This window comes from Diadema antillarum, unplaced genomic scaffold (assembly GCF_040938485.1).
Source record: "Diadema antillarum isolate AM-2024a unplaced genomic scaffold, OU_Dant_1.0 seq00001259_RagTag, whole genome shotgun sequence".
NCBI classification, from domain to species: Eukaryota; Metazoa; Echinodermata; class Echinoidea; order Diadematoida; family Diadematidae; genus Diadema; species Diadema antillarum.
Window position 1 is genome coordinate 360,043 of NW_027272042.1, and position 15,132 is coordinate 375,174.

General features: G+C 37.7%; 1 protein-coding gene across 1 annotated transcript; it reads left to right on the forward strand.

Annotated features, from left to right (window-relative positions):
- The first annotated feature begins 558 nt into the window (after positions 1 to 558).
- On the forward strand, positions 559 to 2,401 carry LOC139745368 (putative nuclease HARBI1). The gene is made up of 2 exons (XM_071655762.1): positions 559 to 650; positions 1,753 to 2,401. Exons 1-2 carry the CDS (start codon positions 559 to 561, stop codon positions 2,399 to 2,401), a joined length of 741 nt encoding a protein of 246 aa, XP_071511863.1.
- The last annotated feature ends 12,731 nt before the right edge of the window (positions 2,402 to 15,132 follow it).

Here is a 15,132-nt window from a genome sequence, read left to right on the forward strand (position 1 = left end):
CTTGTCTGCTTGAGAGAACATCTTGCTTTGATAAGTCCAGTAGTTATGCCGAAGTTGACTCCTAAGCTCTTTTTGGAAATTCTTGTACTGAAGCCAGTCATCTGATGTTTTTGAGGCTTTAGCTTTGTTGTATAGCTTCTGTTTTTTCCTGATCCCTCTCTTCAAGGTGTTTGTGATCCAAGGGTTGGTTCCTTTCTTTCCAGACATCTTTGATGGTATGTGTTTATCCATGAGGTTGCTGATTTCCGTCCTAAAGGAGTCCAAGTTTTGCTGTACAGATCTGGAACCTGGGCTGCTATTCAGGAAAGTAGACTGGAACTTGAGCAGATCTGCCTTCAAGCTGGCTGTGTCAGCTTTGCTGTACAGGAATACCTTTCGAGCCTTCTTTTTTGTAATTGAAGGAGTGCGGCTTACTCTGAAGCTCACAAGATCGTGGTCACTGATACCTGCTGTGACTTTGCAATCATCAATGAAAGCTGGATGGGTGGTGAGAACGAGGTCAAGTATGTTCTCAGTGACGCCTGCTGTTCTAGTAGGCTCTCCAACCATCTGCTCCAAATGAAAGTCATTGCAAACATCGAGGAGGCAAGAGCATTTTCCTGCTTCACTAGCATACGGCTGGACAGTGCGTTTGGCCCAGTCAATGTGAGGTAAGTTGAAGTCAGATGCCAGTGAAGTGAAATCGAATTTGTTTGAATTTGTAAAGATTTAGAGTTTTAAAGTTGTCCTAGAAAGCCACTAGGTCAAACTGCACTGCAAGAGACTGACTGTCTGGAAATTTACATTAAATGAGACAAAGTAAAAGTTAAAGAATAAACTAGCATGGCAACAGCATGCCCGGTTTGCAGTATTATGTATCAACTCAGACTATAGAAATTGAGTGAATAGAGGTGTTATGTAATAGCTCCCATCCAGGTGGTGGCTAGGAATGTTCTCTAGCTCAGTCGAGACTCAGCTATGTCAGTGTCACTAGGGAGTTGGTTGTAGTTTATTGTTCACAAGTTCATGAGTAAAGATGTTATGTAACAGCAGTCTAGACGATGGCTAGGCATATTGTGTAGAGTTTCAATAGGGCTATATTTAAGCATGATGATTGGAAGGTTTCTTTAGTGTAGGAAAGGCATGGAAAGGCAAGTGTATGGGAGTGTAAGGGATTTTAGTGTTAATCTCTATTGCTAGGGGAGCTAATAAAAAGCTAATGAATGTAGGGGATCGAGGAGAAACACTTTAATCAGACATCCAGCATAGATCTCCGCTTAGGCAGCAGTCGTTCTTCTGGGGGGTTTCCACGTCGGTGAGATGCGAGCTCCAGCTGCTGATATAATCCGAACTTTGGTACAGAGCTCAATCTCCATTTGCCTGCTCGTCGTCGCTTGAGCTCAGGCATCGCGGGTCAAGGCAGGAGTTTGCGTGGTAGCAGGGACTAGTGAAGGCCGAGGAGCTGAGAGGACCGCCGATAGGGTAGTGTCTAGCTGAGTGGCCAAGTCAAAGGGTGCTTCCAAGAGTCAAGCGACTGTGCCGAGGTCAACGACGAGGGTATCGGGCATCGATGACGACTGAGCCAAGCTGAGGGGATCACCGGTTCAAGTCATCCAAGATAACCCAGTTATGTATTTGTAATTCGTTTCCGACTATATTTTATGCCCAATGTATTGTTATATGCTGTGAACGAGAAAGCTACAAAGATTTGAAAGAGTAAACTCGAACATAACTGCATGCAAACAGTTTGAATTTCCGTTCTTTCGGTATCAGAGTAGCAGGAAAAAAAGTCACTCACGTGACAGTACCCCATGCAATTGGTGCCTTGGATGGAAAGCACATAGCCATTAAGAAGCCAGCAAACACAGGCAGTCTCTACCACAACTACAAGGGGTTCTTCTCCATACCACTGCTGGCAGTGGTAGATGCAGAGTACAAGTTAATCGGGATTGAGCTGGGAGGTAAAGGACACAAGTCTGACTCCCAGATATTCACAGACTCTGAGCTCTTCGAATGCCTAGAGGATGGGTCCATAGGGCTGCCCCCACCATGCCCTCTCCCTGGAGAAAATCAGCCTGATATTCCCTACTTCATCCTGGGTGACGATGCTTTTGCACTGAAGAGCTACATGATGAAGCCATACAGTAGAAGAGGGATGACAGATGAACAGAGGATCTGCAACTACAGGATCTCAAGGGGGAGAAGAGTGGTGGAGAATGCCTTTGGCATCCTGGCCAACAGGTTCCCGTGCCTGTTGGGAACACGGGAACAGAAGGTAGATAACGTCAGAGATTTGGTGGCGACTGCTGTGGTGCTCCACAACCTGCTGAGGAAGAGGGTGGCGCTGGCAGCCAATGAGGTGGACCACGAAGATGAAGAGCACAACTTCGTACCAGGGGCCTGGAGAGATGGACCTCACTGAGAAGATGTTCCGCAACCACCTGCAACGGGGAACCTCGCCTCTGTGGATGCCAGACATCAGAGAGATCATCTCAGAGAATACTTCGTCTCTCCAGTGTGTGCTGTTGACTGGCAACAAAGAATGGCTGGGGTGGTACTTCCTGATTGAGTTAAAAAGGAGTGGCTCAGATATCGTCAGAAGCAGACGATGAAGATAAAGACTTGTGTGTCTGGAAATAAGAACATTCTCCCATATGCTCATTTTGTTTATTTCTAATATAAGTTTGAAATATTTTGAAATTTTTGTATTATGTGTACTTGTGAAGATGTTATTATTATTATTGATGTTATTGCTGTTGTTATGTCTTTCATCTGCTTGTAAATAATATAGATACAGACCTTGTTTATTTCTCATGAAAAATCAGATAATACTACTATTGTAAATCAGGAGTGAAAATTTAAAGAAATCAAGTTGTAGAATTAGAAATTTAGATATGTGCAATAAAAGATCTTTAAAATACGAAATTTTTTGTTAAATTGATTATTACACATTATCATTACAAATTGATTTTCTTACTAATTGAAAAAAATTAGTTTAAAAAAATCAATTTTATATGTGAGATAAATAACCCTTATTGTAACAAAGAAAATAAAACAAAATAAAACTTTGTGAAAAACTCAGAATACTTTCCACAGCGTTTTTCTATTTGCTTTTTTTATTCTTTTGCCTTTTCTATTTTATCATGTTTTATACAGGGTGTCCCTGTTAAGCTTTCCTACGCTTTGAGCAAAACTTTGATAAGCTTTGTGACGCTTTGATAAGCTTTAATACGCTCTCCCCGCTTTACGCAATTCGTGACAGATCGCCTGAAATTTTTAAACAGTTTAAAATTTTTTGGCGCTCTTGCCGAATGTCCCGAATTGCTTAAAGCTTTCTCACGCTCTATTACGGTCTTTACGCTTTAATCAAGTTTGGTTACGCTTTCCTTCCGCTTTGCTCGCCGATTTTCAATTCGCCATCAATTCGGCGTCGGTGTGAACTAGGTATAAGGGCTAACGGTAAAACAAGGTAAGGCATCAAATGTGAGTTTGCCACCAAAACTATAATTGTGATATATTTGATATCATTAGTAAAAATACACACACAATCACACACACACACGCACACACACACTCACGCACAAAGGACAACCTGCAAGTTTGGGTCGCAGCCATACTGGAGAAGTAGTTTGACGCAGTAAGAGTGATTCTTGGGGACAGCGATGTGTAGTGCACTTCTCATCTCGTTGTTAGCAATGTTTGGGTTTGCTCCTTTCCTTAACAAGTATTCGACTACTTTGGTCTCATTCCTGTAACGCAAAACAAAATAAAGACAAAATGTGCGTATGTAATATCTGTGGAATATTTGTATTTGACTGTTTGATAATTCACGTTCACGTTCAAAACAAAAGATCACAGCAATTAAACACCGGGTGCAGAAGAAGAAGAAAAAGGAAAGAAGAGTCAAGGAAAAAAAAACTCACTGATGGACTGCGTTGCACAGCGCCGTGTTCCCCTCTCTGTCCTTCTCATCAAGCTTAGCGCCATTTCGTACCAAGAGCTCGACAACCTCACGATGACCATGGGAGCTCGCCACGTGAAGAGATGTACTACCCTGTACGGCAGTGTTTACCTGGTGCAAAGATGGAACAAGGCAACATTTCTGACTCGAAAGTCACAAATAAATGTCACAAATAAATTATTTCTGTATTTACATACAGAAAGTCCGGCGCAACTGATCACAGAAAAGCATGTTTTTGTTACTTGAAACAAAACGGATCGCGAGCATTTTTTCCTTTCTGGATGAAATAGGTGAGTTGAACCAATATTCTTAACAAACATTAACAACAAAAACTGGGATAGGAAACGATACGCGTTGACAGTATGTTGTTGGTAGTATAGGCCTACACTGTATAAAAGGGCCTATATTTAGGCAAGGTTCAAAATCAGCAACAGCTGTCTGGCCGCCATTTCTAATGAATGATATGTTCTATTGAAGAAAACTGCCACTGTGTACATTTTATGTGTGTGTGTGAGTGTGTGTGTGTGTGTGTGTGTGTGTGTGTTTGTGTGTGTTCCCAATCTGAAAGGACAATAACTCGTGGCTCAGTCTTGATAACGTTCCCGGTGCGCCCCCTCTGGATCCGCCCATTGCTGACCTTCCTTTTATACTAGTACCTAAAAGTTTTTAGAGTAGAAGCTGTAATTTTCTTACGATCTCTTTAGTATCAATGTCAACATTACTAGCACTGTTATCAGATTATTTCTGTTAGCAATTTTATTATTTCAACAGAGGAAACACGTTTGAAAATACAGATTTCATATAATTATCCACATAATCTCTAATGTCATTATCGTATATTTGAAATTCTATCAAATCTCTATCTTATTTCAACAGAAAAAATTAAATTGAATACCTGAATAAGAACGATTCAAGTCCAAATTTGATTATCGCCTTTGGACACCATTTACAAAGTCATGCAAAAACAAACAATAATTCAGGTGACTGTTTTGTATTCAAATTTGTACGAGTAATATCCCAATACCTCAAAAACAGTAAAAGCAATAGAAAATTATTTATTCAATTCTTTTTTTTTCGTAAATTTTTTCTCATGGACTTGGGCCGTTCTTATATTCAGGTATTCAATTGTTCTTCAACAATTCCGTCATTTACAGTTACTGCTACTTGTTACCTAAATATAATATTGATATATTGGTGAATTCTATTTTTTACATAAACCTCTTCCTTAAACGTTATCAATGAATTTTTTGACGAATAAGTTATATTAATGTTTGTATTGTTTAACTTCTCTTTAAGACACTTTTTAACAGGATTTCTGTACTCTTTATTCTGCACTTTCCTATAGACACTGTTTGCATGTGCAATTGGATTATTTCATATACAATCTGTACTAATGATATTATTTATCGTTTATATAATATATTATATATATCATTTACAAATGATATTATTTATAAATCTCATTATTAAACCAAGAGTTTATTTTACTCTTATTTCATTCCTAGAGAAAAAAAAAGGAATACTTAAAATGTGTCTACAAATCATGTAGTAGTCAACGGGACTTGAGCTTTGAATATTCATGAGTTATAGAGAAAACACTGTGTAAATTTGAATATATTTTCATCATTTATAGTACATTATACAGCATAAAAACGCAATTTCAAATGACTAATCGATAACCTTGTTATACAAATAAAGAAGAATGAAAAAACTAGAAATGTCGCTATGGCGACTGATATGCCTCCGCCATAATGCATGATTCTCCTAATAGGTCTAGATAGTTCATGTGGACAATGTGTGATTACATACATTGGCAAAATATTACAATGACAAGTTTGTCACAAATGTGTTGAGTGTTCACCTTCCTTGACCTACATGTAGGTTTAATTGGATGAATAGGAGAGCATGTATTTGGGATTTAAGGACTTTAACTTGACTTTGACCCATTCATACGTTTATGCATTGAGTAATTTTCAAGGTATGGAGAAAAAGTGCAATTTCTGTATTGAATAGTAAATTGTTACCATTTTCATCTGGCCTTTAACCCTAAAATTAATAAGATAATCACTGTCAGGCAGAACCTGCATAAATATGAAGTACATTTCAAGATAACTTGAGCCACTTCCAAGATATGGAAGAAAAACTTAGTTCAGCACTTTCGGTTGATCTTTGACCTTTTGACCTTTGAGGCAAAAAACAAAAGAAAAAAAAAACTTTTCAGAGAATCTCTATTAGGTTATACACGCATACACCAAGTGTAAAAAAAAAAACAATCCTGCTGGCATTGCATAAACATGAGGGAAATAGTAAAATTTTGAAGTGTTGCCCTTGACCTTTGACCCCTGACCTTTGACCCCATGAACCCCATATTCTCTAGATAATCACTGCCAGTCAGTACATGTATATGTACTATATCCCATTAAGATACCTTGAACAATTTCCAAGGTACAGAGAAAGAAGGTGAAGTTTAAATATTTTACTTGACCTTTTGACCTTTGACCTTTGACCTCATGACCCAAATTTTCACAAGAGAATCTTAATCGGGTAATACATGTATACACAAAGTTTAAAGAAAATATCTTCAGGCATTGCATAGATATGATGGAAATAGTGAAATTATATGTATTTGACCTTGACCTTTTGACCTTTGACCTTGAGCATGTGCACCCAAATGTTGATAGGCACAACTTCACCCCCCAATACACATTCATGCCAAGTTTCATTAGGATACCTCAAAAGGTTTTGATAGTTACCCTGTCCACAAAATTCATTACGGACGGACGGAAGGACGGACGGACGGACGGAAGGACGGACGGAAGGACGGACGGACGGACAACCCGAAAACATAATGCCTCCGGCACCACTTCGTGGCGGAGGCATAAAAATATCAACCATGAATGCAAAATATGCTGAAATATCTATTAAATCAGTAATATCTCTGAATCAATGTTAACACATGCAGCAGTAAAAGTATCATATTTTTCACCCAATATTGTTGTTCTGTGACGCCGCTTTTCTTTCATACATGTCATTATAGGCGTACATGTACCAATACTACAGATTAACTTCATCTTCTTGCAGTCATGACAGCACGAGTTAGATACAGATGTATATCTCAAGAAGATAGAGAAAGAATTCTAAGAACATCTAATGATCATAACCTTGACTTCCTAGAACTGGCCGACGCACTGGAAATAAAGCGCTCAACGGCCAGATAAATTGTGGCCACATGCACATCTTCGAACTGGGAGACTCACAAAGTACATTGAAAAAGAAAACTGTTGCCCAAATCCCTAAAATGAATACGAAAATATGAAGTGCAATGATAATGCTTAGAGAAAGAAAAACAAAGAAAAAAAAAACCCAAGCATAAACATGTACGTTAAATTGACTGCAAAAGATGTTAGAATGGATGCCCAAAAATGAACTCGAATAAACGAGCGCAACGAAGACGTGATCACGTGATTATTTCATTCTGAATTAAATGAACGAATAACGAAATTGTGCTTGTTTTACGAATTTCAATGGAAAAGTGTTAATTAGAATGAGATTAAAGGTAATTTGAATGCTCCAAAATGAATTTGAATAAAGAGATCATAAAATTGAAATACGGAAAATGTCATCTAGGGTCAATTTTGCTAAATTAATTGTAGCAATAAGAAATTAGACTAACAAATGTGCGAAATTGGCCGGGAAAACCTATATTAGCTTTATTCGAGATCAATAAAATTTGCTTTAAACAAGAGTTGAAATCAGATGTAAAATTATATTGGTCAAAACTATGTTCGCACACATTTGCATAAGAAATGTGTTAATGCAATCTGTCTAAATAAAAAATCATCACATTCGGGTAAAGGCATCATAAAGTAACATAACAGAAATTGCCTGTACAAAATAGACATATAATTCTTTACAGACAGAAAACCTTATGTAAGAGCAACTGAACAAAAGAAATTATACTTGTAGTTAATCCATATGTTAACATTTTTTTTCTTTCTCTCTGTCTTTTCAAATTACAACACTTTGCAACACGGGTTCGATCATATTTGTTTTTCACATGGAGATAAGTTCCAAAAATTGAATATTAGTCAAAATCAATACTAGATCAAAATAGTAAAATACCAGCAATTGGTTGTTCATTACAGGTCATAATGATCATTTGTAAATTATGCACGTATTTTAGCAAGAATTATATCTTAATAGTTCAGGGTGACATTAATATCATTTTAATAGAATCATCTTAAAATCAAAATGGTTTATCATGCTTCTTATTCAATTACCTTATTTTCTAAGTTCTCCTTTTTCTTTCAGGCCACAGATCTTATTATCGTGAAACAAAAATTAAAGTTGCATGATTAAAAGGCAGAAAAGGCAAACAAATATAGTGTTGAGTCTTTATTCGGGTAATGCCATTTATGATACTGATATGAAAATACTTTTACTACCAATGTAGTGTTCCAGTTGAGAAGCCTCGACACAGTTTTGACATCTCCCTTTGCAGCGGCGTTGAAAATCATGTTTGAAGTCGTTGCTGCAGCCATGTCACGGAAATTCACTATCAACAAGTCCCAGATGGCCAAGAAGATGCTTTATTACATAAGCTATCGGTCCTGAAATACAAAATCAAATAAAAAAGATCGCCAATATCTACATCCATCAACAAAACCGTATAGCAAGACTATGGGAGGTTTTTGAAAGTATAATTCATAATAAGATTTATCTTCATAATTCATTATTTTTTTCAGTTCATACACATAGTAGGTCCATGCTAAATGGTAGTCTGAAAACCTTTCTAACTTTATAATTTGTTTTCCTATATTTCGGAAGAAAATGAGGATAATGATGCAAATGATGAATGCTAGGAATTGAATATGCAAATTTCTGAATTTTATTGGGACAAGCTGGCATTCTAGACTACACTTCATAATAGAGAATTTTAGGATGATAATTGATAATGAGCACAGCCTGACCCTGTCATAAGTACGCTGTTAAGATACAGCAAGATGAAAAGCATCATGGCACCTCTACTTCTTGCACACACGCTCTGAATTAGAACGTCGTATGGAGACTTCCAGCTGGACAGACTGCGCGTGAAGAATCTAACAGGAATTAGACTTACCGCCTCCACGCAAATACTTATGAGGGTCTGAAGCTGCGAGATGGGAAAAGCAACCAATAATTTGATGCATACCTTAGGATTATAATAATGGTAGGGTTTAGGACAAATTCTTCATTATAAGAGTATAGACTATTGTTTCTGTTTCACTTCTTAATAATTCATAAATATCAATTGTGAAAATGCTTTTCGGCCTACTGACGGATCATATTTAAATTGGTTGTGTTACTGTTGAGAGAGAGCGTCCGCAGGACGTTCTAGTAAGAACGAAGAACCAAGAACAAAAATGATAGGAAGATTTTGACAGACACAAAAGGTGAAACCTAAATAGCAGATTGAATAAAGACAAAAGAGACATGAAAATTGTTAGCAAAGAGAGTTAGATGATACACAGGATAGGGAGGATCGGAGTATTAAGTGATAGAAAGATTATCCATTTGCGTAGTCGAGTTCTACAAAATTTGGAACTGTTTCAACAAACCGTTTCTGCGATACAAAACGAAGGGAAATGGCATGTGTGTGTGTGTGTGTGGGTGTGTGGATTTTGATGTGTGTGTATGCGGGGAGTACCTAAAGTTGCTACCGCTGGTAGCGTATATCACCTACAAAAAGGGAGGTTTTCACAAATTCAATAGGTGATAACGCTGATAGAGGTGTATCAGCTGTAACGGGATATGAAACTCTTTAGAGGTCGTCCATGAGTGCCCCCTTTCAAAAAGGGATAGTGAGAAATAAAAGCAGGTAGCTGCTAGTAGGGGGAAAAAAGTTATCACAATCTTGTACAGCTATAATTCGACTCTCATTTCTACGACCAAAGAATGGACAATAAAGGATGCCAATGATATGGGTGCACGTAACGAGACCAACACCCAAGAGACATATATACAGTCCACGAGTCATGCAGCCCACGAGTCATACAGTTCACAAATCATACAGCCCACTAGTTGTACAGCCCACGAGTTCGAAATCAAGTAAAATGAGCCCACGAGTTACACAGCCTATGAGATGGACACTACGCACAAAAGGCCCACGAGATCGACACTAGGCAAAGGAGGCCCATGAAACCGACAGGATGAACAGCGCCACCTATAGACCAAATGATTTTATAGAGTCTCCAGACAATGGTATAAGGAAGATGAATTGTATAAGGAAGATAAATGAGGGATGGTAAAGGAGTCAGTTGCCCTCCCTCACCCCCTGAACTAGTTCAAGATCTTTGATAGTGTTTGCATGTGTAAGTGTTTGTGAATAAAATAAACACAATCCAGTAAAAGTGCATCAGATGTTTCAACATTAACTTCGAAATTGCCAAAACATCCTCGTTTCCCTTTCGGCAATACATATTACCGGTTTACACCTACTTAGAAAAAAAAAATAAAATGATGTGGACATTCACATCTACCAAGTAGAAAAATACCCAACTGTGACATGAAGTTTACAAGAAAATATTTGGCATAATGGTCAATGTTGCAGTGCACAATTGCTTTATATGATATAAAGGGGGAGTAGTCATCTGCAAAAGTGTCCATCCGGTACACACCTACTTAGAAAAAAAATAAAATGATGTGGACATTCACATCAGCCAGGTAGAAAAGTACCCAGCTGTGACATGAAGTTAACAAGAAAACATTTCACAAAATGGTAAATGTTGCAGTGCACAACTGCTTTACATGATAAAGAGGGGGAGTAGTCATTTGCAAAGGTGTCGATTTAGTATAAATTCACAGAAAATAATGTTATCGTCTATTAAGGTGGTGTTAAGGATTCGGAGAAAGAAGATGCATCCATGAAAACAGGTATTCTATTTCATGAAAACTGTACCATTTTGAGGAACATAATTTTACAAACACGTAAGCCATAGATAGAGGTGAATCGCTGCGACATAAAACGGTTTAATCTGTTAAATGTCATACATCGTAGCTACAGAGAAAATTACAAATTGAACTCCAAGCAGCTTGGTATAAGCAGGCGGATAGAATATCTAATAAGGCCTATTAAACTAGTGAAGCGAGAAGAAAAGGGCGAAAAAATACATCCTGTCCACCGTCTACAATATGTAGATATTGGGAAAGACTATCAGAAATAGCAAAATGGCATCCAAAATTAAATCCTTCATCGTTCTTGTCCTCTATCATTTTTCATATATATATATATATATATATTTTTTTTTTTTTTGGGGGGGGGTTCCCATGAGGAGGACAATTTTATTAAAGAAAAGGAAAAAATAAGTAACAATGTCGCCCCCCCCCCCCCCCGTAGCGTGACAGAACTGTCCCTAAAAGCATCGCGTGTAGAAATACATACTTGCTGTCATTGATATGTAGATGCTGCTGTTCAATAATCTCTCGCTCGATAGCCAATTGAACGACCCGCCGCCATCAGCAAAGTGGTCGAGAAGTCGAGCATTCGCGAGGGTACCACACGCTTCTGGTAGTCAACCTCTTTCGTGCGCGTGCGCCACTGTTCAATTGGTCCCGTTTTCATTTGTACGCACTGAATGGTGAGGGCTTAACTCTATTACATAATAGAACCTCTTTGCACGCAATGGACACCGTAGATCGAAAAACTCATAACAGGGTTGGCCAAACTCTGTAATAGAAGGCTCTGTGTCGAACTCGTGAGCCTAATTCTTAACCCAGTGTCGGTTTCGTGGGATATCTTTGCTTAATATCGGTCTCGTGACTCTCTTTTGCGTATCGTTGGTCTCGTGAGCCTTTGTTGTGTAGTGTCGGTCTGACTCGTGGGAATTCTTTGAATAGTGTCGGTCTCATGAGCCTTTTGTGTGTAGTATCGAACTCATGGGTTGTCTGACTCGTGAGATGCATAACTCATGGCCTGTATGACTCATGGACCTAGTTTTCATGCCCGTCTCGTGGACCGTATGTATCTTGGGTGTCGGTTTCGTGGGATGACCCCGTCCAGTAAAATGACTAGATTTAGCAATATAGTTCATGATATACTTTACCTGAATGACCGAGAACTTTCACAGATAACAAGGGAGAAAATTATGGATTACAGTAATGCAACCCTCAATTGTGAGAGGGACAAATACGTGTTGAGTATGGTATTGAATTTTTTTTTAAGATTAAAGTTGGTGTAATTGAATAGGTTATTGATTTTCACTTTGAAATCATGAAATCCTATTCTTCAAAGCGAATTAAATGTATCTGCAAATATTGTAATTTGAAGTAATTTGATTTAATAAAAGAAAACCCAAGGGAGCGAATAGTTTAAAATATCATCATTACAGCATTACAGCATTCAGTCGACATTACTATTTATGAGGGAAGTGAGGCAGCGCTTGAGAAAATTATGTGAACAAATCCTAGAAAGAAGAATACCATTAAGCCCCCTTCATATATTTACCACTGGGAGAGCGTGCGAACATCATGTCATCATACATTACACTAAAATTATACAATCATATTTCTTTCCTTTCCATTTTTTGTACTCTTTATTGTTTGTTCTGCTTCTTGTATGGGGAAGAATATCTAGGGACTTGGGGGGGGGGATTTTGTACAATCTAACCCCCACCTCGTGGCACGTCGACTAAGGCGCAATTCAAGTAGAACTAAGTATAATGGTATGCTGTTGATCAGAGTATTCGCATATCATACTTCATGCTTGGCATTACGAAAATACACAAAATGATATGTATCTCTTGATCATGAAAAAAAAATCCGCCTGAAATAGGAAATATCAGACCTACCTGCCTCCTCCGATGATGTAATGGTTCGCTAAATTTGTCGATTACACTTTTCGTGCTGAGTAAACACACTATTACGTATGTAAACTGTAAGAATACATACAGTGTATGAACGTATGGCCAAATTCACGCATATAAACATAATGGGTTTAGATATTATTCTATCCAGGTGCGCAACATCTATTACCATGTCTACATCGCAACCAATGATGAGTATCGGATTTTCCTTGGTAACTTCCCGTTTGGAGAAGTCACGGTCTTTCCCGCGTAATTATTGTGCCTAGGAGGAAACCTAAACGCCTGCGCTAATGATCTGTTTGAGTTTTCCGCCAATTGTGTTGCTTTGACTAGGTTCAGTTTGATTTTCCAGACGGATAGCATCCAAGGCTACAATCAAACCCACTACACTGCATTACAGAACTGATATACGGACGGTTATGATGCCAAGTAAAGGTTAGATGTCCAATACATTCAAACTTGATATTCTTTTACTGAAACATCAAGTGCCTTGTCAACTAAGTACCGGGCTATAGTATTGAATTAAAAAAGATAGATACCCTCGAATAAACATTTTCTCAATCCTCCTACGATACGATGTCCTTAATTTGACAAAACTTTAGATTGTTTCACACTGGTGCGCCAGACTCGACTTTCCAATAACAGTGAGGTGGGAAATTTTTACATATTGTCCATTATTGTTTCCTCATACAACCTATATGAGGAAACAATAATGGACAATATGTAAAAAAATGAAAAAAGTGGTCCTGATTTTCTTTCCTTTTTTTTTTGTTGCAGTGTACTTAAGACTATTAAATCTGATAAACTTCCAAATTATCTTTATAAGGAACCAAACTTTTTCAATGTTATACCAATAGAAACTTCCAGTTAGGCTGCCCAAGTCTGTTTATACATGTCATGCTCGAAAGTAAGTCTTTTGAGCAACCGTGTAACCATCACCCCCAGGTGATCGGAACTACTAATAAAATGATAAAAGAAGAAAATAATAATCAATGATTTAATCTGATAAATCTTTTGATAAGGATGTTCTGTGTTACGACACACATAGATAGTTACGACATGATAAATGAATGACCATGTACTTAGATAATTATGAATAAAGCTGGCAAATTACTCCATTTGCCAGCTCACGAGCTATATGTGACCCTGCATCACATCACAAACAAAAAGTCGCCAGACATGAAATTTTAGTTAAGAGCATATTCTGAAAGAGCAGGGTGTGTACAGTTCTGGTCGAGGTGAGGACTTAGCTTTTAACGTTTTGCAAGATATTCAGAAACCACAGAAACCAGATGTCAAAGAGCATGCAATTCTAAAGGGTGTCAAAAGTTTATTTGATGAAAATCGGTTTTGAAATGGCTGAGTTATCCAAAAACAAGGTGAAACAAAGAGATCCTAATAAAGTTGTGGTCTGTCGCCTTTTATTATTATCACTTTTTGGGATATCTCAGCCATTTCAAAACCAATTTTCATCAAATAAACGTTGAATCCTTCTTAAAATTACATGTTCTTTCATATTTCATAAGTGGTTTCTCATTATCTCACTAAGAAATGTTCAAATCATGAATCCCTTACCTCAACCAGTACTGTACAGCCCCCTTAAGCTTTAAAATGATGTATAACTCAAATCAAATGGACTCTCCTAACCTATTTAAATATTGGAAAGAAAGCACACACTCAGGAAAAGTGTGAACTGAGAAAAGAGGCTCTGAAGTACAGTGTCTATTCAAGCGCTTAATCTTTACCAAGCCGTGCTGGCTGTGCAATGAATGTGACAAAAGACAGGATGTAAACCACTGGAGTTACAACAATGAAAGGATTATCAAATTAAATTCAAATTGAGCGTACCTTATGAACACATTCTGTTCATAATTGATGCCAACTTTCAAAGCAGTAGCACCATCCTTTCAAAAGTTATTAGAGTTGAAGGTGAAGAGTTTGTACTGGGTCTTTCATAAATGAAAAGGGGACTCTCAAGACGCACCTAATCACGCTATCCTACCAAAAAATAAAATAAAAATGTGTGAGATAAACTGCTTAAAAACACACTTCCCTGCCCGTTTTATGATCCCAAAATTTGTATAATGTAGAAGACTACTTCCCCTTTCAGAAAATATGAAAAAGTCAAGATCGGCTAGGTTGACCCATTTTACCTATTTTCAGTCCTCACACAAAATCAGTGTGTGCGACTGTTCGTTTTGTGATGGACGGTCACATATGGTTCCTAGATTGAGTGACCATTTCATGCTGCATACTTGTAAATAGGTCTTGAATATTTATAAAAATGGAATTAAAGAATCTATTTGCCCAAATGCCCCCCCCCCCCAAAAAAAAAAAAAGTTGTCTCAATAT